At 37.1% G+C, this 25442-nt stretch overlaps 1 protein-coding gene and 1 long non-coding RNA gene across 6 annotated transcripts in view; both read left to right on the forward strand.

Moving 5' to 3' along the window:
- prkcq (protein kinase C, theta) overlaps positions 1-16233 on the forward strand; it is a 32330-nt gene extending 16097 nt beyond the window's left edge. For 3 of the 5 annotated variants that reach the window (XM_065274682.2, XM_065274683.2, XM_065274685.2), the window contains exons 3-18: positions 430-629; positions 3212-3272; positions 3461-3641; positions 3874-3905; positions 4011-4096; positions 7050-7179; positions 7295-7440; positions 7598-7733; positions 9080-9240; positions 9312-9485; positions 9600-9691; positions 9814-9876; positions 11812-11950; positions 12040-12228; positions 13388-13516; positions 15257-16233. In XM_065274682.2, the coding sequence (XP_065130754.1) occupies positions 430-629; positions 3212-3272; positions 3461-3641; positions 3874-3905; positions 4011-4096; positions 7050-7179; positions 7295-7440; positions 7598-7733; positions 9080-9240; positions 9312-9485; positions 9600-9691; positions 9814-9876; positions 11812-11950; positions 12040-12228; positions 13388-13516; positions 15257-15415 (2078 nt within the window). In that variant the 3' untranslated portion in view covers positions 15416-16233. Of the gene's footprint in view, positions 1-429; positions 630-3211; positions 3273-3460; positions 3642-3873; positions 3906-4010; positions 4097-7049; positions 7180-7294; positions 7441-7597; positions 7734-9079; positions 9241-9311; positions 9486-9599; positions 9692-9813; positions 9877-11811; positions 11951-12039; positions 12229-13387; positions 13517-15256 lie in introns of those variants that run through there. The other 2 variants (XM_065274686.2, XM_065274687.2) reach the window with 2 other exon arrangements.
- A 4575-nt stretch (positions 16234-20808) lies between these two features.
- On the forward strand, positions 20809-24464 carry LOC135750582 (uncharacterized). Its single transcript, XR_010532758.2, has 3 exons — positions 20809-21017; positions 21151-21262; positions 21389-24464. It is a non-coding gene; the product is annotated as an uncharacterized lncRNA (long non-coding RNA).
- The last annotated feature ends 978 nt before the right edge of the window (positions 24465-25442 follow it).

Here is a 25442-nt window from a genome sequence, read left to right on the forward strand (position 1 = left end):
ACCAGCAACCCCTTAGTTTCATTTTCTAGAACAGACCACAACCACACAAAAATCGAAAAAGCCAAGTCATACTCAAAAGTCTACCATATATGCCTTACGGTTAAGCAAAACTTCATCAAAAAGACAAGTTTCAAAAAGACTAATTTTTGTTAGATGTTATGGAAGTCAATGTAACGCAGCAATCATAACCTTTAACTTCAGTAATGTGACAGTGCTGTCAATTTAATAAAGAATTATCAGAAAAAATATAAGACTGAGGAATGAAGAATATAAGTCGAAAAATTTTACGTACAATTTGATAAAAGGTTTGAGAAATCAATCATTCACAAGTATTTGTTTTTGTTAACCGTTAACCCAGCTTGAACATTGTAAACTACAAAGTTAAACTAATTTGGTGTCATATCTTTATGCATTTGTGTTTATCTGTAGAAAAGGGCCAGGTGTACAAGCAGAAGCGGCCCACTATGTATCCCCCCTGGAACAGCACGTTTGATGCTCACGTCCACAAAGGACGAATGATGCACGTGGTGGTCAAAGACAAAACAGCCGAGTTAAAGACAGAGGCTACCGTCCAGCTAGACACCCTGGCCTCACGCTGCAAGAAAGAAAACGGCAAACTGGAGATCTGGGTGAGCACGATAGTGTGACATTCATGTGGCTGTCACGATTTTAAGTAAAATTATAATACAAAATACAAACAAATGGGTTGGTTCAAGATTCATCCCTCAGAAGTTGACCTTGATATACAAAATAGCATGTTGGCATACGAATATTAATTACTTTAATCAGACAGGGCTTGAACCAAAGATATTGGATAAAACAAGATTGACCATACAAACAAATGGTTCTATATAGCACCAAAAGTGGTTCTTTGCTCGTAATCATAGAAGAACCATTTTTAGTGCCATATAGCACCGGTGAAGCACTAGTGAAGCACCTGTGTAGAACCACATAGGGGCCATATAGCACCACTATAGCACCCAATATGGTTCTACATGGCACTAAATGGTTCTACACAGGTGCTTCACTGGTGCTTTACCGGTACTATATGGCACTAAATGGTTCTACACAGGTGCTTCACTGGTGCTTTACCGGTACTATATGGCAGTAAAAATGGTTCTTCTATGATTACGAGCAAAGAACCACTTTTGGTGCTATATAGAACCATCTGTTTTTAGACTGTACAGGGATAATGCAATGCTCATTATGGCCACTCTGGCAACATAAGTCCCGCCTTCCAGTTATAAGAACCAATCATCAATCGAAAATGACTGATGTTTCTCTGGGGGCTTGCAAACTTGTGCGCATGCGCAGACACTGAAGTAATAAAGGTTAATACTTTGAACAGAGGTGTTTATAGTGCAATTTGAGCCTGAGAAACAAAAGTAGTTTATATCAAGTTTAATTGTTGGTCAGAAATATATTGTTTAATTGTGACTTCAGCATGTAATTTTAGAAATATCTGTCTTTCCCCTTTCAAGTATAGGAATGAAATAACTAAATAAACCTTGAGGCGTTGCAAAGATGGCCGCCTGGTTGTGCAACTTCCCTAAAGGGACTTTGGTTCGAACCTCAACCCCTCGTAATATAGGTGGTTTCAGCAGTAAAAACATAAACAAATGCTTTCCTGGAACAAACGTAATTTCCGGAAAAAAGTTTATTACTGATAACAAGCAAAATGTATCAAACGTATCAAAAACTGCATTGGACTAACATTACTGTGCAAAATACAAATTTAACTACAGATCGGCTGCCCTCTTTAACGGATATGTTAAAAACAACACAGGTTAGTTTACTGAATGCGTTGTCACAGAATACACACATCTTTTTGTTCTTATTGGAACAACACATTTTGTGTTACTTTTAAAACAATAACACCTACTGTGTTAAAATAACACGTTATGTGTTAAAACCATAACACAAAAAATTGTAAAATAGCCATACCAGAGACAAACAGAGATCAGAAGTCAAGTTTCATCCAGACGCATAACTGCGAACATGCATGCGTCTGATAAACTGTCTATGAGCAAAAAGCAGGGGCGGAGTGGGACCCAAAAATCTACCAGGAAATTTCATAGACCACCAGCCCTCTGTGGTCAAAAAAAAAAAAAAAAGAAAATGGTTCGCTGTAAATAAGCAAATGCTGAAATCTAAAATTACAATAAAATGACTGCAAAACAACATGAAATACCAAGTGTAATATTATTTAAAAGATCTTAAAGTCAACAGTTCCCTAGTTTTAGGTAAGCTATAGCTTACTTTTGTTGCAAAGCAGTTGCTTATAAAATGATTAAGCCTATAGGAGAGAGATATTTTATGTGACAAAATGTCAGTCATCGTATGATAACGAAAATATAACGAGGCTTAAACTAACTTACGTGTTCTGAGCAGGTGTTGTCAGTGAACAGGCTGTAAACTGTTGGCTAAGTTACAGACACTCGTGGAAAACTGATGCTGATTATCTGGGAAACATTCTCTAACAGCAGTCAAGTTGTCATTGTTTGTGTCAAAGTTGTGCATTTGTTGTAACATTAAAACAGGAGATCAGACTTACTCTGTGCTGCTCAAAGTGATGCTCGGAGCTCCATTCCTCTGTGGGTGTGCGAGGCTATGCTTTTTTATTGGTTGTTGCGTTAAATCTTACCCAGATACAACAGTCCTATGTTCTGATTGGCTATTGTGTAGCCTCTTTCTATATTTTTTGATTGGCTGATAGAACTCCAGGCCAGGGGAGACGGGCTTGATAGAGAGAGCGGTGCGGCCAGATACATTTTGAGCGCTGAAGCATATTAAATATATGATAAATAGGTTTTAGTGTGGCCGGAGTGCATGACTAAAGAATGAAAGCACAGCTATTATCAGACCAGCCCTCGCAGCCTTAAAACACTACCGGCCCACCGGGAAAAGTCCCGACTCTCCCGATTGCCACTCCGCCACCGCCACTGGCAAAAAGGTTACTGGTAGACAAACAGGTCAGGTAAAATATGGCACAGATAATGATAAGGTTATAAAAAAATAAAGTTCAGTTGAGTACACAAATAATGTTTGAGCAAAAATGATTGTGCCCTTTATAATTTAGCTTTACATTGAAAAATTGCCTACTTTGTAAAACTTTAGGCTACATGTCAAATTAAAAAATGAACAAATTATGGATACAAAATGAATAAAATAGCTTGTTCTGAATAATTTAATAAGACTTTGTGTGCTACAGGTGGAACTGAAGCCACAGGGTCGCTTATTAATGGAAGCGCGGTATTTTTTAGAGAGGAGTGGTGAGTGTTTTCTTTGTTTATAAACTAATTCTGTCTATTCTAAATATGGCATTTTTCATTCTTCACGCTTAATGGGTAATACAAAAATAGACAGAAATGAAGTAAAAATTTCAAAGCACATGCACCAGGCATCATAGACTGCATAAATGGCTATTGATCTTTCTATGTGGGTGTCTATTTGTTCTTAGATGCTATAGGTCATGGTGAAGGAGATGGAGAGAGTGACCGGGATAAAGATGGGATGTTCGCCCTGCATCAAAGACGGGGTGCGATCAAACAAGCTAAAGTTCATGTGGTCAAATGTCACGAGTTTACCGCCACCTTCTTCCCTCAGCCGACCTTCTGCTCTGTCTGCAAGGAGTTTGTCTGGTACTGTCCACTCTAAAGCAAATTAGTTTGGATAATAGAAAATCTGCCTATTATATTATTGGATATTTTTCATTTTGATTCACAGAATACAAAAAACATTTATTAAGACAGCACAAATGATAATTTCTTCATTATGTTGTTTTAACTATGACATAACTTTGATAACAAAGTTATTTAGTGCATGGACAGTACATTATGAATATTTTCTTCATGTTTTATTCTCCGTTTCCAGGGGCCTGAATAAACAAGGATATCAGTGTCGACGTAAGTCATTTTTCCACATCCTCATTACCTTGCACTTCCCAAAAAAAGCTTCCAATGTATTTCCACTAAAGCAGTGTCAGGACTAACTTCTCTTTATTTTAACAGAATGCAATGCTGCCATCCACAAAAAGTGTATTGACAAAGTCATCGCCAAATGCACAGGCTCAGCTATAAACAGTAAAGAAACCATGGTAACTACATTTACGTCACATATTAGCTTTTCATTTTCACTTTGGAATCTTACTAAACCAAAATCTGTCAAGAAAATCTTTCCAATTTTATGCAGTCGTGGGAGACCTGGGGTCTATCCAAACTTTTACACAATTACGTGTGAAACAATTACATAATCACCAAAAGCCTCAGTTAAAGCCATCCATTTGTGCTCATTTCTATGTATTTTGGCAGTATGTTTGGGCACCAAATACAGTGGTGAATCAAAGATTTTAAAATTGTTAAGTTGACACGTCCTTTAGCCATTCGTTACAACATCAAGGCGAATAATCGTCAATTATGATTTTTTTTGTCATAATCATGCAGCCCTAACCACATTATAGTTTTGTTGAACTACCATGAAAAAATTTAGTAATTTCAGTGAAGAGGGACGTTCAAACTATGGATAGTAACGATAACTATTAAAAATCCTTTTAAATGAAGGGAAAAGATGAAAGAGTTCACAACTATATCAATAAGGATACAACGAATGATATCGTTGGAATCACTTAGATCGGTTTTAATTTTTTTTTCTCAATTGATGTACGATAAACCATTGACAGCCAAACAAATCCATTCAAATTTAGATTGCGAATATATTTAAAATGACAGATGACACTGTGAAGAAGCACATCGCTGAGGCCCATAATGTAAAATTACCTCAGATATCTAATGCAGTTGCAGAATTGACTATGTAATGTTTTTATTGTACTACACTGACTATGCCAAAAGATAAAATGTATAGATTACAAACTAGATTCACTGTTTAGAGATACACAAAACCCAGCTTGTTGTAAAAGCAAGAACAGCACATTTACACATTCACATGTAAACAAGTACAACTGCAAAAGTTTTTATTAAAACGAAATCTACAATATTAGTTAATGCCATTAACTCATTCCCCACCATTGACAAGTTATCTCGTCAATTAAGAGAAAACATTTGCATGAAAAAAAAAACGTGTTCCTGATAAGTTTTTATGGTAATCTGTAATACCGTGATTATTGCTCTTACCCAATTTATAAAAAACAGAAGCAAAAAATTATTTATTAATTTTACACACCTTGTATGTTTTCATAATCATTCTGAATCTGATCTCTAACAAAATTTCTTCACAAAAATGCAATTATTTCAGCTTTTTGCTAAAAAATATTTTTTTTTTTTTTAGAAAAATGTGCATATTTAAGGGGTTGTGCACACCAAAACTTTTAAACGCAGCTAAAAACGTCTGGAGGACACTGAATGCCAGCTGTTTTTCAGCTGAGTGTCAGCTTCCTTTAGCTGTGCGCTTTGGTAGCTGTGATACTTCAGCTGTGAGCTGGTTGGTTGCTGTGGTAAGGTCCTGCCCCTTCTCCCATGTGATCGGACGGCCGTGTGAGAACTGACATTTACGAGTGGTGGAGCTTTTCACCCAAAGTTGAATATTTTTCAACTCTCGGCCCTGAAGTAGGCTTGCCGCGATAGTCGGTGAAACGGTGATTACCGGTGCTTTAGCCTCTCACCGGTTATATCACTTGCCCACCGCGACACCGTCTTTCATCGTCGTTTTGATATTTTCGTGTAATTAAATCATTTAGTTTCGTTAGAGAGAGGAAACACACTAACAACTGAATGTGTCTGGTGCCTGAATTCAGCAGAGCTGAACACGCGTCACGTCACAGAGCAGCAGGTGTCAGATTTCATTTATTCTTATCAGAGTGTGCGAGACGAGATGACTGACCAGACGATAGCAGAAGCCGAGTGCTTACTCGTTTTTGTTATAATATACATGATGTTTAATATAAGCGAGATCGTTTTGTTGTTGTGTTTATCATCAAGAAAAATAATAAACCCATCATTCAAGCAGCGCTTTATGGAGAAGTAGCCGATTGCTCTGCTTGGGACTGGCGGGTTCTGTGAGAATTACCTGCTCACATTGACTCAAGCAATTAATTACCATCTGTTGCACTCGCATTGCACGCAAATTCATACGCAATTTAACGTAGCGTACGCAAGCACTGCATTTTAACAGTTGCGTAATTCAAAAGTTAAAGTAAAATGTGCACGTCTCCATGCGCATTTATAAGCCCCTCCCACCCGTTGATACCGGGATTACCTGGTTTGTGACGCGCTGATTAACCGGTAGGAAAATTCTGTCACCGCGGCAACCCTACCCTGAAGCTGCTGGCTTATTAAAAAAAACGCCTAGCTTCCATTGAAAACAATTGGAAACAATTGAAAACATGCACTGGCTGCGGGCGTAAAAGCTTTGGTGTGCATGCCCCCTAAGAGTTTATAAACAGAGAAAAAAAATGTAGATAGGATGAAACTTTTTTCCGTTTTGTTTGTTTATTGTTTATTTCAAAGCAGAGGGTCTGTACTTTCATTTGATATATTTGTATGTTTATATATTTTTAGAAGTTTTAGAAATTTTCCAGGAAGGCATTCTGTGAAACTTTTGTGAAAATCACAAAAAATGCTGGCGGGCAATGAGTTAAAGTTAAATTATTTGCGCTAGTACTGCGGCATATGCAAGCGAATGAAAAAAGTCACTGTTATCGTCCATTGGTGTGGACGCTAATATAGTTATCGTTGGAGTTAACAATATGTTTTTTGTTAAAGCATGAATGGCCCTTAATACAGTAAGAACACCAATTTACCAAAACATTTATAAATTTATTTACCAAAACATTTATAATCTACAGATAGAGTATCTGCCTTACTCAGTTTACAGTAGGATCTTTGGTGGCCGTGTTTCAAATAAGAGACCTTTGTACTCTTTGTGTAACTATATGCTATTTATGGATTCAGTAAAGCTTAAGTAACTTTCTGACGAAAGTTTATTAAGAAATACTAAAAAAGTGAATCATTCTTCTCCCCACTTCCTCTTTTAGCAATTCCTGTACTAGACAACGTGTGTGTGTTCAAGAAGTTAAATCTGTGTATGTGTTTCAGATCCACAAGGAGCGCTTTAAGATTGACATGCCACATAGGTTTAAAGTTTACAACTACAAGAGTCCAACATTCTGCGAGCACTGCGGGACCTTGTTGTGGGGTCTTGCACGTCAGGGCCTTAAATGTGAAGGTGATTTATTGTGCAACCATATATATATATATGGCATCTATATTTTTAAATGTAAAAGTATGAACTGATAACATCCCGTTTTTTAGTTCTGACTTGAGCTATGTTCTACTTGCAGAGTGTGGGATGAACGTTCACCATAAATGTAAGAAAAAAGTTGCTAACCTTTGTGGCGTCAACCAGAAGCTAATGGCAGAAGCTCTGGCTATGATTGAGAGCACTCAACAGGTCAGAGAAAGCACGCAAGCTGCATCATTTACCAAAGTGAGGCACAGGTTTATGTAGTAATCTTTGCTTATTACGTGCACAACAACTCAACATAATATGCTACTTATCTGAGTGACACAAATTATTACGTGGTACAGGTTGCATAATCGTGTACAAATTCACAGTGTGTGTATGTGTTTTTTTTCTATATCAGGCTCGTAGCTCCCAAAGTACAGAAACTGTTGGGCGTGAAGGGCCGTTGACCATAGGTCAGGTAGGGGTCACCACAGAGCCTTCAGGCCAGTTACCAATATCTCCTCTTTCACCTGCGCCTGCCCTACCACGCAAAGGTATGCATACTGCAACATTACAAAAACATATATACTCTTGAAATCCTACACTAAGAAATATTGGGTTTTGTCAACCCATGAGTAAAATCAAAGTTCTTCTTGAGAAATCACACCATTAGACAGCCATGTTTGCATGTCTAAATTCACTTGCTAAAAATCCCAATAAAACAACATATTTCCCACCCACTATTAAAGGGATAGTTCGGCCAAAAATGATATTAAACCCATGATTTACTCACCCCCAAGCTGTCCGAGTTGCATATGTCCATCGGTTTTTCAGACAAACACATTTTCGGATATTTTAGAAAATGTTTTAGATCTTTCAGTTGATTAAATGTAATGTTACGGGGTCCACCCATAGCCCATGACCTTCAAGTCCAAAATTTGTGCGTCCATCCTTCACAAATTAAATCCAAACGGCTCCAGGATGATAAACAAAGGTCTTCTGAGGGTAATCCGCACGGTGTTGTTGTAGAAATATCCATATTTAAAACTTTATTAACGTAAATAAAAACCTTCCGGTAGCGCCGCCATCTTAGACTCCTCTTTATTCAGGAGAGAGTATTAGCATATTGTATGCACTTTTCTTAGTGACGTATGACAAATTCGGAGGGCGGGGCACAGAGCAGCAGCAGAGTAGCCTCCGTAAGCTCTCATCCTGAATGCGGACGCGACTAAGATGGCGGCGCTACCGGAAGGTAGTTATTTACATTAATAAAGTTTTAAATATGGATATTTCTACAACAACACCGCGCGGATTTACCTTTAGAAGACCTTTGTTTATCATCCTGGGCCGTTTGGATTTAATTTGTGAAGGATGGACGCACTTTTTTTGGACTTGAAGGTCGTGGACCCCGTAACATTACATTTAATCAACTGAAAGATCTAAAACATTTTCTAAAATATCCGAAAATGTGTTTGTCTGAAAAACGATGGATATATGCAACTCGGACAGCTTGGGGGTGAGTAAATCATGGGTTTAATATCATTTTTGGCCAAACTATCCCTTTAAACCTGACATCAAAATCATGAGTTAATCTACAATACACTTAGTCATATTAGACCTAACTATTGATTGATAAAAACGGCATTTTGGGTAAAACAACCCACCATAGATTACTTTACACCCATTGGATAGGTTTGTATATATTTTACCCAACCGTGGAAACAACATAGAATTTAATAACAAATCATTTCTGTAATGTAACTCAGCATAAGTTTGCTGCTCAGTGTTCAAAACAGCCATATCTACTGTGTGCCTGACATTTGAAAAGTTGCCTAGGTGGGCAGCTTGCTAGGTTTTCAAACAAAGCCTCTAAAGTAAAGCTGTCCTTTTATGCCTATAGAGCAGCAAGGTATTGCATGGGAAACCCCGACTGAAGGCCGCAAGCTAAGTCTCACAGAAGTGACTGAGCCATTGTACGCCACCCCACGCAAAGAGCACCACAAGTTCACCTTTGACAACTTCACTCTAAATAAGATGCTGGGCAAGGGTAGCTTTGGAAAGGTAGGAAAAAACTAAACTGCTCTTGTGGTCCCAAGAAAGAATATATCTGAACAGATATTGTGTGTTTGTAGGTGTTTCTTGCGGAGTTGAAGGGTACTGGACAGTTCTTTGCAGTGAAGGCTTTAAAAAAAGATGTGGTTCTGATGGATGATGATGTTGAATGCACTATGGTGGAGAGGAGGGTGTTATCTCTGGCCTGGGAACACCCTTTCCTTACACACCTCTACTGCACATTCCAGACCAAGGTAAAATGTGTGGCCACACCTAATACACACGAAGTTGTTCACTTTCACATACAATATAGAAGTTCTGTTGTTTTGCTGGTTTGAATTGATCTATTTTTGTGTTGGTCTCTGAAGGAAAATCTTTTCTTTGTGATGGAGTACCTAAATGGGGGCGACCTAATGTTTCACATCCAGACCTGCCACCGATTTGACATCCCACGGGCCACGTGAGACTCATTTGAACCTCCACACAGATGATTTTTTTTTAAAGCAGAGGCTCAGTGCCCACTCTTCTTTCTTCTGTTTTTCAATATCTTCCACCTCCTCTCTTCTTTTCACTTCATGATAGGTTTTACGCTGCAGAGATCATCTGTGGGCTGCAATTTCTACATTCTAAAGGCATTGTGTACAGGTACGCATTACAGTGGAAACGATACACTATAATATATTCGAATTCGCACATTATGGATTAAAATGTGTGGTTCCCTTAAATCGCAGTAGGGCTGTAACTTACGATTCATTTCATAATCGATTAATCGGGCGATTTTTTTTTACTTTAATTAATTTTAGAACTTGATGAGAATTTGTTGTTATCAAAATAATAAGCCAGTGATATACATGCGTTGTTACAGTAATAAAAACCTGGACTTCCTCTTTACTTTAAACAGATGATTAGTTTGTGTTTCATTACTATTTTTATTAAAGGGAGTGTAAGTAGGATTTTATATGTTTTATTAATCAAAATCAACGTCTTTATTAATAAATATGTGTCCTCATTGGTGTCAAATGACCTCTAAAGACCAATGATCTGACTTTTCTTTGTAAGCTTAGAATTTCTTCTCTTTCCTTACATTGAACGGGTAAGTCCAAGGAGGCTTCCATGTCGTTCCGCCTTATTGATAAACTATAATAGCAGAGAGGGACAAAAAACACTAGCCTACCAACGCGTTTCCACAACGCGTTTTCGTTCAGAACACATGAACCAGCTGAAACGGACAACGAGATCAGTGATTACATAATGGCTACCGTAGTTGCAACACGCATTTGGAAAAGTGAGGCGCTAGAGAGCACTATTCGTTTGAATGCAAAATAAAATTTCACCACTAGATGGGGGAAAATCCTACTTATTGTCCCTTTAAAACTCAACAAAAATTTTACAAATACAAACTTGCTTGTATAAAATGGACAAATTAAACCTTTATTAACCAGCGTTCTTTTGGGCTTTAGCTTCATCATTGTCTTGTCAGGGTTGACAGATCCGCGCAACAAAACTACCCCAATGGCTATTTAAAATGACTCCAAAAGCAAGACACAGCCCAAATAGCAACAACTAATAAACCAAAACCTTTCATCTCTAACACGCAGAAAAACATCAACCTGCAGAAACAGTATAAAAGTAGCCCAATTCAGAACAACAAATATTATAATCGTACCAGTATGGACAACTATTTTGCTAAAAAAAAAAAATCAACATTGACATGCAGATCCATGCACAATTTAAATTGAAAAGGGCATTTTTATGTCTGAGGTCTACTTATGATGTCAAAAACATCAAAGCAATAAGTAATTGTTTGTACCCTGGCTCAAGAAACGCTCTGTTTTGATGGGCAGGCTGCATTGAAGACTTGGAAGTAAACGCCCAGTGCAGTTTTTCGTAGTAATCTAGCTTTTAATCCTTTGTCATTACATGTGGGGAGTTGTTTTGAAAACTTCAACGTGGAAAAAATGGCAGCCGGAGGGATTAACCCATATATTTCCAAGATATGATCATATAAATGACAGTGCGTATGGGTGAAGTAGCAAACAACAAATCTTAAACGTGACGGGACTAGAAATTACTGTAAACAACATGGTAATAATGGTTGATATCTGGTTGGCGCGAACCAGTGAGCTTGGTGCATTCCAAACTTGGGGCATTCCAGATCCTAGCGTTGATGTCAATAACAGTTGATATTTCAGTAACAACAACGATTTCAGTTGAAAGTTACATGATGTTCGTTCAAGTACGGTGACCTTATATATAACAAAAGCTCAAGTTAAAATTGAGGCCTTGATTCACCGCTCCTTTAACAGCTGATATTAACTGATACAGTATAACTCATTGCAAGAAGGAGGAGTTTAATGATGCAACACTTTATTAATAAATTACATAAGTGATGGTTCACTCAATTAATAAATTCAACTGTATAATGAAATTCATATCATAAGAATCAAGAAAATCTGAAATACAAGAAGTAATTTGCTTGTAAACAATCACAATGTGTGTTTATGGTCATAAGTAGCCGTATTGGGAGGCATAATATAAGTGTGTTGAGGAACCTCATGTCTACATGTGTGCTTTCTGCAGAGATCTTAAGTTGGATAACGTCTTGCTGGACACTGAAGGCCACATCAAGATAGCAGATTTTGGCATGTGTAAAGAGAACATGTTTGGAGAAGCTAGAACATGCACTTTTTGTGGAACACCAGACTACATCGCTCCTGAGGTCAGCATCTCTATCAATAACGCTTTCATTACTAGTTCTTTAGCACTTAGAATTTATACCTCATCATAACCATCGCTTGTTATTCCCAGATTTTGCTCGGGCAGAAATATGGAACCTCTGTAGATTGGTGGTCATTTGGTGTCCTTCTTTATGAGATGCTGATCGGTCAATCCCCCTTCCACGGAAACGATGAAGAAGAGTTGTTTCAGTCGATTCGTACAGATGACCCTTGCTACCCACGCTGGCTGACCAAAGATGCACGGGACATTCTTGTTAAGGTAAACCTATTTAATGTGAACCTCACCAAATTGCAAATGCATGATTTACTATAATTTGCTATCGATTTGATTTTTTGAAGAACATCTCAGGTGCTTACGTAGGTAATTTACAGCTTAGTTCTTCAAATGTAACAAATGTGTAATGCCCCGTTCACACTACAAGTGGCACAAGCGACAGCTAGCACTGGTGACCGAAAGAGGTGTGTCCAGCAACGCAAAACAAGTTTATGCAAATAAACAGTGATTTTCTGTAGCCAATAGGAGCAAAGACGATGGGCTCATGTAATCCTTCTCCTCTCAATTTCTGCAGAGACAAAAAGGTGGAAGAGAGAAGGATCCTTGCTGTGGTTTATTTAAGCAACAAAATGTATTTAAGCAATTTTTCACGCTTTGTAAATAGTTTATTCATAGTAAACTTTTTTAGTGTATTGAGTATTGACTCCAGTGTTCAAATTGAAGGGGCTGGGGTGGTCCCCTAATCAAATTAGGGGTTCCCCTGGTTTGGATCAAAATTATAATACTAGATGAATTAAAACATTTCATGCTGTGCTGCCACAAAGTGATACTGTCAATTATATGTCCAAATTTCACGAAAAGTCTTCTCAAGATTTCTGTCTGAAATAAATGTAAACGTTCAAGTGCGCCTCACGCTGTTTTCTGGAGGAACTGACAGATGTATTTAGGATTGGGTTGGGCTGTTAAAAATTATTTTTAAACTATTATTTCACACTTATTTGAGGGGTAAAAAATGGTTATGGTTTGAGTTAAGGGTATTATGGGGTTTCTTTGATTAAAACGTTGATCCATTATATCTAACTTTGTGAAATCACAGCGACCCTGTATTGATGAAGGGACCTGGCCAGGGGCTTAGCTAGGGGACCCCCATAATCTTTGAAATTTCAAACACTTATTTATTCCATTTGTAGTCTTTTCCCTCCAAAATGTATTTAGCGGCAATAAAACTTTATCCACTTTTAGCCATAATTGAATGGCATTAGTGAATGTCATTCATAAACTTTACTAAGCAACCAGTAGTGGAAATACCCACTAGTGACCTAACTGCGACAAAGTTGTTGGTGATGTGAACACAGCATTATGTGGACCCCATTGATGATTTTTTTATTCTCATAACACCTATTGCTTTTGTGCCTGGTGCTAGTTATTCGTGAGGGAACCGGAGCGCAGGCTAGGTGTTAAAGGAATTATACGGCAGCATGCTTTCTTCAGAGACACAGACTGGAATGCACTGGAGAATCGGCAGGTGGAACCACCCTTCAAGCCCACTGTGGTAAGATTATAATCGCTTTTTATCAATCCCAGAATGCAGTGCAACAAGTTTGAAAAAATCCATCCACCAGGCAGACAACAGCGATATTGATTTTAAAGTCACATAAATTATGCTAATAAGTTACAGCAGAAGTTGTTGTCTATTAAAAATGTACTACTATCCAATGGACTACCCTAATAATTGTGCATTATATCTGCATTATGCTCATTAAAGATGTGTGTCATTTGTTCAGCAACATTGTTAATCTGTTAAAGGTTAATTTAGTCAGTTTGTCCATTCTAAATTTCCGCTTGTCAGTTTTGGCAATGCACAGCAATGTAAACACTATAATCCCATCTATACCGCACTAACTGCAGTGTGCATGCGTTTCTGTCTTGCACCTTAAAGGTAGAAGTATACAGTCTCATTTTTATGCATATGCGAGGGTCCACATACAGTGCACATAACACAAATTTCGTCAGCAGAATAGTATGTGCGTGCGGTATGTGTACCCTCGCATATGCGTAAAAACGGGACTGTATAGTATGTACCCTAGGACAATGGTTTTCAAACTGGGGGCCGGGGCCCCCAGATGGTGCCAGGGGGCCCCAGTTTTATGACATTTTATGAAATACATTAATTTATCATGAATTCTGTGTAATTAAAACAAAAAAAATAAGGCTACTAACCAGAAGCACTACTTTTTTGTATAACTTTCTTTGGGGGGCCGCGAAGGAATGCATCGTTTAGGGGGGGGGGGGCACGCTGAAATAGTTTAGGAACCACTCCCCTAGAAGATGCATTTTATCACAATGCGCATGCGTCGACAACTAGACGTTCAAGTCAAATAAAACTATGCCATGTAAGGCTGTGTGTTAGACGTTCACGTACACGAAACTATACTGTGGGCTTAAGCGTGAATTCATAGTAAACTTGACATTAGGAATTTTTCCCGAACTCTGTCAAAACAACTCGATGTCAGCAGTCTTGCATTCATCCAGAAACCGCGCAAACAATGTGAAAGCAGCATATAAAACCGTCACAGGCATTTTCATAATATTTTTGTCTTCATCACGGCACGAATAATGAAATACGTCCATAAGAAAGGTGTTTGTCATTTAGGGGGCGTGCACACCAAAGCTTTTAAGCCCGCAGTCGGCATATGTTTTCAATTGTTTCCAATGAAAGTACTGCGTTTTTCAAAAAAGCCAGCAGCTGGTGTTTTTTCTGTGCTGAAAGCAGTGCTCAGCGGTTTTTCCGCGCTCAGCGCTGAGCGCAGAGAGTTGAAAATGATTCAACTTTGGGTGAAAAGCTCAGCTCGTCTATGTCAGTTCTCACACGGCCATCCAATCACAGTGGAGGAGGGGCGAGACAAATATAACAACCAACCGGCACATCGTACAATGACTGATAAACAAAAAGAAAGATAGAAACAAAAAGATAGCTGAAGAAAGCTGGTGCTCAACTGAAAAAACAGCTGGGATTCAGCGTCCTCCAGGCCTTTTCAGCCGCGTTAAAAAACTTTGGTGTGCAAAAACCCTTAACGTAAATAAAGTGGCCAGTAACAATGTGAGTTCATCATTATCGCATTATTGGTGTACATGTAAACGTAGTCATTGCCATCAGTTGTGAATCAAGTATCCTTTGAACATTAGTACAGTACAGTATTTCACATCAGTCCCTTAATAACATGACTATTTTGGTGGACTGTGGACAGCTCACTATATAAGAGTGACTCACATTTCGCCTCTCTATTTACAGGCTTCACCCAGTGACTGCAGTAACTTTGATAAGGAGTTTATAAACGAGAAGCCCCGACTTTCCGCTGCAGACCGTACCCTTATCAACAGTGTGGACCAGAGCATGTTCAACAACTTCTCCTTCATTAACCCTGTTATGACCCGCCTCAAGAACCAATGACCCATACGTTTATCAAAAAACATTTCTGAACATACTGTGAACAGCTTAAAAACATGAAACACTCACATCTAGATCACAACTAAATAGTCTTTAATCATGCTCTTATTGTGTTATGGACGGTGGAGTCCATTGATGCGTCCTCACATTTGAAGCGTGAGATTGAACTTTTTACAGTCCTGCTCTAACACAAGGAAATTTTCTACTGAATTTATTTGAAAAGCATATTGCTGCACTATCTTTAGTCATGCTGATCATATTGTTAATTTGAATCTCAACATATCTTAAACCTGTAATTCACATAATATTATGTCATCCAATGAAGAGAAAAATATGCTAAAAAACATACACAAAATTCAGATTTTAAGCTAAAGATTGTGTATCATGTTAAATAACTGTATCAGATCATCTCATCAATGTGTTTAATATTTGGGTTGAAAGTATTTAACTTTTTATCAAGATGTATTTGTTGGGTAGTGCATCATTTTATTTTGATCCGTTTGTTTTATTTTTGTCATAATAAATGTGCGGGTGTCCATATCTGCTATAACTGGTTTTGTAATGTGTTCTAAAATATTGCATTGAAAAGAATTTCATAGAGACGTGTGTAGTTTAAAGTGTCAAAAAAGAATGTAGGTTGCTCAGAGTTCTTGTTTTTGTAAAAGGATGAATTTCTAAAATGATGTGGTGTACATAAAAACGAAAGTAGGAAAACACAGTTTGTCATTTCAAATTCATTTTTCCTGTTTATTAAAAAACTGATAAGAGGGGTGCTATTCTATGTCACCAAATTTGAAGTGATCACAATTTTGACATTGTTTATTAAAAAAAAAAGCTTATCTGACTTGACAATAACAGTTGATTTCCATTCATTTGGCACAAACTTTGCAGTTCATTCAAGTTTCATCATTACCATTGCAAGTGATATGCGCTTATAGCTATTACACAAATTGTAACGGATTATAAATATAAAAAATAATATATAATATATATTATATATAATAATATATAATATATAAATAAAAATACTCACTTGCAAATCCTTGCACCCAGAATATGTTACTGTCCTGCTGGAGGAATTTGAATATTTCATTATTCATTAAGGCATTTTTATTTTTATAGGTCTTTTTGTTGCAAACAGGCTTTACTGAAAATTCATTGCAACACAAAATATTATATTAAAATTTAAAAAAAAAATTTTTATTAAAATTCTTCAAACATCACCAATCATAATTTTTTTTCAGGTGACGAGATGTAGATCAATAAACTGGCTCAACTCCAAACTGTAAACTTTCTATGCCTGCTTCTTTGTTGAGCCAGATTTCTCACAGTGCAGCCGCAGAAAGCCAAAACACAATTTTGAAGACATTTTGTATTATTACATCTACGCATTAGGCAGATTCTTTTAAGGTTCTTTGTAGATTTAAGCGACATCTAGGGGTAAGGTTGTGAATTGAAACCAAGGCTTAGTCCACTGCTCACCCCTCCCTTTTGAAAAACAAAAAGAAGCTACAGTAGCCGCCACTGAGTAGCCGTCTGAGACAACACACAAATAAAGTGAGTTCAAAATGTTCAAGAGTCCAACTAAGCGTGAATACCGTGATTTATTTGCTTCATTCGCATCTGATATGAACGCACAGTTCGGCCTAGAGTGTTTCATTATATTCGACTTCAGCCTTCTGGTGCATCCCTAATTCTAAAGTAATAAATACGGTTAATAATAACGGTTCATTGTGTGTCATTCAAGTCTTTATACAACTCTGAAAAATAGTTGTGTATATTAAATTGCATTTCTTTCATAGCCTGGGTTTCCCCATGATGCCTTGCTTTTGCAAATTTATTTACGCTGCAAGTCTAGCTTGGAAACTATGGACCAATTTTTCCCCTGAAATAGGGAACCAATCACAGAATGGGGAGGGGGCAGCAAGATGATGACGACGTTTATGCAACACACCGAAGCAGTTTTGTTTATCCAACACGGCAGCAGACGCGAAGTTACTTTTCAATGCAGCCTTAGATAGTGTTCTTAGAAGTAGTTTTGAGCGCAAGTTTTTTTTTTTTTTTAAAAAGCTACTTTTGGCGTTAAACAATTTCATATCCAAGAAGGATGTTTGGATACGGCAAGACATGATAGCCACGGAGTTTTATAGGACCAACCTGCTAGGCTTCGTCGTCGAAGAAGTCCACTTAACTTATAGATGGTAAGTGGTATTTATTAATATCATATTATCATTATGCCTTTAGCCTACCTACTGTGGTTGTCACAGTGCCACTAAGTTGTGTTGCTTTTCAATATCAATATATAGCTATCGGTTTAGTTGCACAGATTTCTGCTGTGCGCACACGTACCCGATAACAGTTGTTGATGTTTGAATTTATGTCGCTCTACAAATGTCATCTGATATAATTGAAACGATTAGCTATGAGTTACGTACACATTTGATAGACATTCGTAGCACCCAATAAACGGCTCTGGGCATTCGTAAACCACGCCTCAAATACGAGAAAATTAGCATAGGGTTCCCAGACTACGTCTCATTCTCTATGAGACTGTTCTAGTGTTATCCAGGCTATTTCTGTCAATAGATCCTGCTAAAGTTTAAACATTGCACCTTTAAGCGATCTTTAATTAGTATGTGTTTCCTAGGTTTGAACACACAACCTCTTGCGCGTCTATGCAATGCTCTACCATCAAGCTAAAGGAACAAATGTTACAGACAATTAAGAGACAATATCCACAAAATGGCATAAGCATTTCATTCTGTTAAGTTAAAGCAGTGATGTATACACAACTGTGTCCAGGGTAGAGGCCTACATATTTCTTATCCACCTTTTTTAAAACATGGAAGTAAGTGATGTGACACATTTCCTTTTTTGTGCAAGACAAAAATTATTTTATTATTGTTTACTGGCAGTTACTATAAAGTGGTTTTACTGGATGGATGTGTGCATACAGATCATGGGAGCAAGTGTGCCACATCCACATTCAGCTTGGGTGCATGCATGCATTATGGTGAAACAATGTGTTTTGTACAGATTTACTGTACATGCTATTCTGGGCTGGCAAACCCTAACTACACAAATTATGCCAGTCTTTCTGGATTTCATTATAAGCATTAACTAGCCAGTCAAAACTGCACACTTGTGTCACTCGCAATACCACTACCATTTCCTTTAGTGGCTCACCGGAAGTCTCACACAAAAGACTTCAAAGATGGCGGCGCCCACATTTACGTCAAAAATAAAGTGGAAAAGTCTAAAACAAACTACCAGTCTTCATATAATCATGCCATTTCAATGTTATTTGTTTGTAAAAATAAATAAATAAAACCATAGACTGTAAAAAATAGGGTAAAACACACGGAAATTACAGCCAAAAACGTAATAAATCTGTTGCAGATTTACAAGTTAAAACAATGCTAAGGAGAAACCAACCCTCGGTGCTCAACTAAAACCAGACAAAAGACAGACATGAACTTTTATCAGTGGTCATACAACATCAACAAACAACTGCACAACATACAGTATGACCACAACCCTATCAAGCCTCCACATACAAAAAACAAGATGTCACGCACCGCAGCAGCGACGGGCGTAACAAACGGTCTTACCTTTTAAGATGCTAGTTGCAGGATGATGATTGGCCTCTTGTAAAGTAAACAGTTTTGTTTAAACTGTTATTTTTATTACAAAAATATTGAAAAACAACGACTGAACCACCACAAACAACTCACACACTGAGAAAGACAAAACTTGCTAATTGCTGCCTCACAGATGTCAATCAACGGAACCAAGCATAATAATGGTTGTATTAAAATCAATAAAACAAACTACTTTAATTATTAATCATGTTTGTAGTTATATTAAATCATCAAAACAACAAACAATACTTTAATAAATACGCTATTTATACATTAACTATATCATCATAGTGGGCGGGGCATAACGTCAGGCCCGTCCATACGGTATGCTTGCAGAGATCTTCAAACTAATAATAAAGAACATGCATTAAAAAAATGTCTCCTTCTAAAATGAGAAACCAGGATGTTCGGCTTAGGCTCACAGAATTATAAAACATACAGAAATGTGTAAAAAACATAAAGGCCTATTTGTTGTTATTTAGGTGAATGGAAAAGAACCACTGTCTCACACTGAGAATTCAACACACCTGTCAAACTTTGTTTATTATAAAGTTATAAATAAAAGTGCAGCATTTTTATGTGATAAATAAACTTTTTTCACTATCTTTTTATGGTAAATAAGAGATTTCACAGTATTTTATATTACAAATAATATAACGTTTTTACAGGCTTTTTGGATATACGTGAAAATCATTACACAGCATTTTTACATAGTGTAAAAAGAATGTTTTACATAATGTAATTAAAATGAAATTCACATTAGAGGACCCTTGGGTTAACTGAGAGTATGGGTGAGAAAAGTTACTTCAGAAAAAGTGCAATATTATTTGAATAGGTAAAATCACACCAACTGTGTTCATGTGTTAATTTATTTGGTCATACATGGTCAATTCAATGATTTTATTGGTTGTAGGTGTACATGTGACTCATTCTTGTCTAGCAGCATCGCTGTATCTGTTGTGTATTTAAAACAGGAGCACAACCATCAGTTTCTTAAAGCAGAAACTACAGGATGACCATCTAAGCTGTGCATTCCTTCTCATCTCTTAGCTCAGGGGTGTCAAACTCTCATGCAATCATCAACATTATCACTATAATTACATTACAAAAAAGACTTTGGCGGGACAAAAATTAGTTTTGGTGGCTGCTAAAAAAATCTATATAGGAAATAACTTGCAAAAATAAAATTTATAATAACAATAAAATAATCTGTAAACTCTCGCGGGCCACATAATTAACATAATTTGTAAACTCTCGCGGGCCAGATGAAATGAGGGGGCGGGCCGGATTTGGCCCGCGGGCCTTGAGTTTGACACCCCTGCCTTAGCTGGTCGTTGGCTACTAGCGCCATCTATTGATAAAGAAGTTGTGAGGTAAGGGAAACACCCATACCCATAGTTCTTCTGATCTGCACTATGGAACACTTGGATAAAAATGCACTTAATTCAGTTTGAAAATGTGTTTACCATTTTTACAGAGAGTTATACTGCCGAAGGGGGCCTATAAGCGAATAATTTAAAATATAATTAAAAATATTCTTTTAAAAGTCGTTTTATATTGTGCAGTGAAAAAAAAATGAATTTAATAGTACAAATAAAACATTACAAAGAAATAGTACAGAAAACCAGTCTATTATTATGGTGTCAAAATGCATAATATTTAAGGAAGAAAGATAAAATGTTAAATGTTTCAGATAAAATACAGCAGCACCTATCAAATGTATTTTGCAATAGTTACTGTCAAAGTTACTTACGTATAGAAAAATGTTTTGTATTTTATTATTATCAAATGTTTTAGCGCATGATGACAATTAAAACCGAATGTCTGTTTGTTTTCAGATATTGGTTACAGTAAACCATTTGATGAACCAGGTACAAAACTAGCTCCGGTGATTGGTCCATGATGACGTATTAGTTATGTCCATTTTGATGATGATGATAATGACATCACCAAATCTCAGTATGGTGAGTAGTTTTAGAAACTTTTTACCATTTCACAGTTTGCATTTTAGTTGCAGTAAAGCATTTACATAGAGATTTAAATCTTATTATCTGCATATTGTGGCTAAAATAAGCACTTACATGTATCGTCCACTAGAGGTCAGTGTTTTCGTTATAATGAAAGATGGTAAAGGGACACAGAACAAAGACGTAAGGCTCGTGGCTGAGTGAGTCAGCAAGTTCAGGAGAATGACTCACTGAATTGTTCCGTAAGTAACAATATGATATAACTACATTGTTCATCACCCACAACATAAGTTAAGGATTTTTTTACAAAATATCCTGAAAGTTTTACATGTCTGCATATATGTTTTTTTTTTTTTGCTTTCTTTTAGTGAGAGGATTTGTTCCGTATGACCACTGGCTTGAAGACAAATTATTGTCTAAACCGTATCCTATGATGACCTGACCAGACAGACTATCTTTCACCTCCAGACAACATATTTGACACACATGAGCTCTTTTAATTCCCTATGACATTTCCTCTATATTATACTCCCTGCACGTGCACACACTGTCATCTTTATGATGCTGTGTGAGTGTAAGACCATATATGGTCATTCACCTGTATTTTTCCTATGCTTTCTGTCTGTGTTTACTTGTATCTTTCAGTCACGAGGCTAAGTCAGTAGCAAGATGCAGATGCTTTTAAGCTAAGTTACAAATTAGGAAATGAATGGACTGCTTTCTTGCACACCTACTAGAAGAAATTTATGTCTATGAATCTCTTTTAAAATTATGTCTATTAAGTTAAATATTTAGTCTAATTTTTCTGTTCTCCACAATTTTACCTTCTTATGTTTGCATACCTGAACTAAATTGCAAGCCAAATAGCTCCATTTACATTTTTTTTATTAAATATATGTATGTGGGTTTTTATTTGTGTATATGTGAGGACTCTCAGTAAAGCTTAAAATGCTCTTAGTTTATGCTGTTTAACAGTGTTTGTTGCTGCTCATCCACAGCCAAGATCTTTGGATTAAAGTTAAAATTATCCTAATTTACAAACTTTTCGTCTCGCCCCGCAACTCAACCCTGAATCTGGCATTGCATGCATAAAGCAATTGACCCCTTTTTAATATGAGTTTGTATATTCAAATACAGGAATGTAAATGCACACTTTGATCAAGGATAAAGACAATAACCATCAAGTACTTTGAACATTATGCCAAGTAATTAAGTACAAATCAGTCAGTGATTTCTCATTCTGTATCAGCTTAAAATGTCTAACATTATCTATGATATTTGTCTATCATTTCATCCCTGCTCCATTCTGTATCTGCATCTGTCTGTCTGCTTGTCTGTATAGGCAGCATTAGTTTGGGTTTTTGCTTGATTTGGTGCATGTAGGTTGGTTGGCATCTCTTAGTGTCTATGTGAAAGCGTCACGTACACAATTTGCATACCTGGACACAGGATTGAGTTTCTGTTCGAGTATGTGAGCAACGTGCTTGGCTGATGGTGCAGCGCTGAAAAGAAGCTAATCTGGATGGGGTCAGGGTCGTAATGGGATCTAGGGTCAAGAACAAAGCACAAACCCTCCTGCAGAACATCCTCCCCAATCTTTGGTTGGCCTGCTCCTGATGACATTTGACTGACAGTCTTAATCCGCTGAAAATGTCCTGCTGAAAAACATGACATGACTGATGACCTATAGCCAACCGGCAACAGCCTGACGTGACAAGTACAGTATAGGAAGTGATCTATTCCTCTTTCTGAGTTGGTAACAAGATTAGGGTTAAGGGTAAACTGGCTGGGTACAAGGTTAGCAAGGCGATCAGTTGAACTAGAGAAACGGGCTGGCATGAAGCTTCAACTTCCCCAAACATACTCAAGATATAGGTTACCCAAGATTTAGGGGTACTGTTAAAACTCATTGAAAGTGCAAAAGGCTGTGTGAGGTCAACGACTGTAAAAAGTACATGCCTAGTGAAAAGCGAGAAACAGGATGTTTCAGGCAGAGCATTTGCACATACTGTAGTGTCCTCATCGTGTTGTAGTTAAGGTGTTTATGAAAACCAAAATGTTACAACATGTTGCAACTTTGGCAACTTATAACAACAACAAGGAACAGATCTAAAGCTCATGACCGATACTGATGGGATTTCCTCAAACAGTTTGTTAATATTGCAAATGGTCCCGATGAACTCATTGTGACCTCTAGGTTTCATTTGGTTTTGTATTTGCTTTGTCTGGAAAATACTGTCATGTGATTTGTTCACCTCACTGCAAAGCAAATTTACTTTGTTGTCTCTTTGCTGAGGCACGACTACATTAACTACACAACCCTAATTTTGGTTAACACCATCTGAGGGCAATTACCTCTTAATCTGTATCTATAGTTTCTTTTTTTCTGTTAAAAACAAAATGATATTTTTATAAATGACTTAAGTGGTTTTTCCTACTATGGAAGTCAATGGGTAGCCTACCATCAATTGTATGGTTAGAATTATTTATCAAAATATCTTCTTTTGAGTTCAACGGCAAAAAATAAATGCACACTGGTTTTGAAAAACATGATGTAAATGATAAATTGAGTAAATGATGACAAAATACAAATTTTTTGGTGAACTATGCCTTTAAGCACTATGCAGAACACCTTAGAAACCATGTCGCAGTGCCCTAGCAACCAGAAAGTAGGCTGATCAGAAAGTAGGCTACTACTTAAAATGTAATTATTATAAAGCCAGTTTATCCACATAAGACATTATTGTGTGTTTTTTTTTCATCACAAACTGTCTCATCAATTTGTTTCAAAATTTCTTAAATCAGAAATACTGGCACGCCATGTGTGGCACAACACTGCCAGTAATCTTGTGACAGTGATGTAACCATTTGGCAAATGCAGCACTTGTTTTTCTTCTTTGGTTTTCTGTCCATTTCAGTGACATAACGGCAAAGGAAATTTTCTCTGAAAGACATGTAACAAACTGACACATTCACTTTTGATGTTATTACTCTGTCTGTCTTAACAAAATTATTTTAAAAATAAGTCTTGAACGTGTGTATGCATTTAAATTAGCCTTTTTGCAATCATGTTTGACATTACTTCTTGTTAATTGCAAAAGCACAATAAAGCTTTTGTGGTCAGATGTCCAGGTCACACATGAACATATTCATACTTTGCAAACATTGGTATTTCCACTGTTTTAAAAAGACTGTAACATCTACATTTTTAATCGGTTCGTGTTCACTTCTGCATTTTTTTTGTTTTGTTATCCGGTGCATGTTTTAGGTCAGCTTTACTTGGGTCACTGTGGTAACAACAACTGTACGTCGTATTAAAAGTGCTGTGGCATCAAATGTTCATTTGGATCTGTTAGCACGCTTCATAAACCTCACTTGATTCACTCACTCGGGACTCCAGGGATGGTTGTTGGATGACATTCAGGCACTGGTATAGGTTTACTGATGCACACACTTGCTCCTTGTGAAGCTGAATGTCTGTCAGATCGAAAAAAGTAGGAACTTAACCAAGCCCCATCTAGTGAATGTGAAAAGTTGCACGTCCACCTAAATGTTTGTCTTCCAGTTCATCTCTAACCCGTCTTTAACTCCACCCAGCTTATTCATTCTTCTTTGAACAAATGTGAGCTAATGTGACTCGGACATTACCAAATTTGTTCTGTGCACTGTAGATAAAGAAAAATGCAATAGGAAATTTTTATTTTCAAGTAAACAAAAAAGTTGCAAATAGATGTAAAGCTTGAAATTTGCGGGCATTGTGGTTGCTATGATTTTCTAAGTTGTTAGTAAGCATCTCCTAGGCATTTGTTATTGCTGAGATGTTCTAAGTGGTTGCTAGGGTGTTCAGTGTGGTTGCTAGGCAGTCGGTAGGGTGTTCTGGCTGACTGTTAAAATAGATAGTACTGAAAGTTATTGATAGGATAAATGACAAACAGACAAATGTACCCTTTATACGTTTGGTCATAGTGGACCTTGTTTTAATGATTTATTACGAGTAACTCTGAAAGATGGCAACTTTATACAGTCACATTTGAATAAAAGGGATGCTGAGTAAGCGCTGCTCTTGCATTTGTCTGTTATCGTTGTCAAATATAAGCACGGATGTGTGAATGTGGGTTAGAGAAAGGCAGAGAGCGAGTACGTGAGTCTGAACACAGCATACACTGGGATTAATCATTCAGCCGTGAATGAGGGATAAAGAGAAAAAAGGAGGAGGAGCAAAAGAAAAAGAGAACAGCATGCCACACCAGGACTGCTGTGCCAGCTTGTCATCACTGATGATATTGCAATACACATTCATCTGTTCATCCTAAGAGACAGATGTTTCACTGTGGATATTTTGTATGGGTTGATTTTAATGTAAATAACAGATACGGAAACTTTGCTTTTAAAATTGTATTTTTGTTTCAGATACATTTTGTG

The sequence above is a fragment of the Paramisgurnus dabryanus genome, chromosome 1 (assembly GCF_030506205.2).
Source record: "Paramisgurnus dabryanus chromosome 1, PD_genome_1.1, whole genome shotgun sequence".
Taxonomy (NCBI): Eukaryota; Metazoa; Chordata; class Actinopteri; order Cypriniformes; family Cobitidae; genus Paramisgurnus; species Paramisgurnus dabryanus.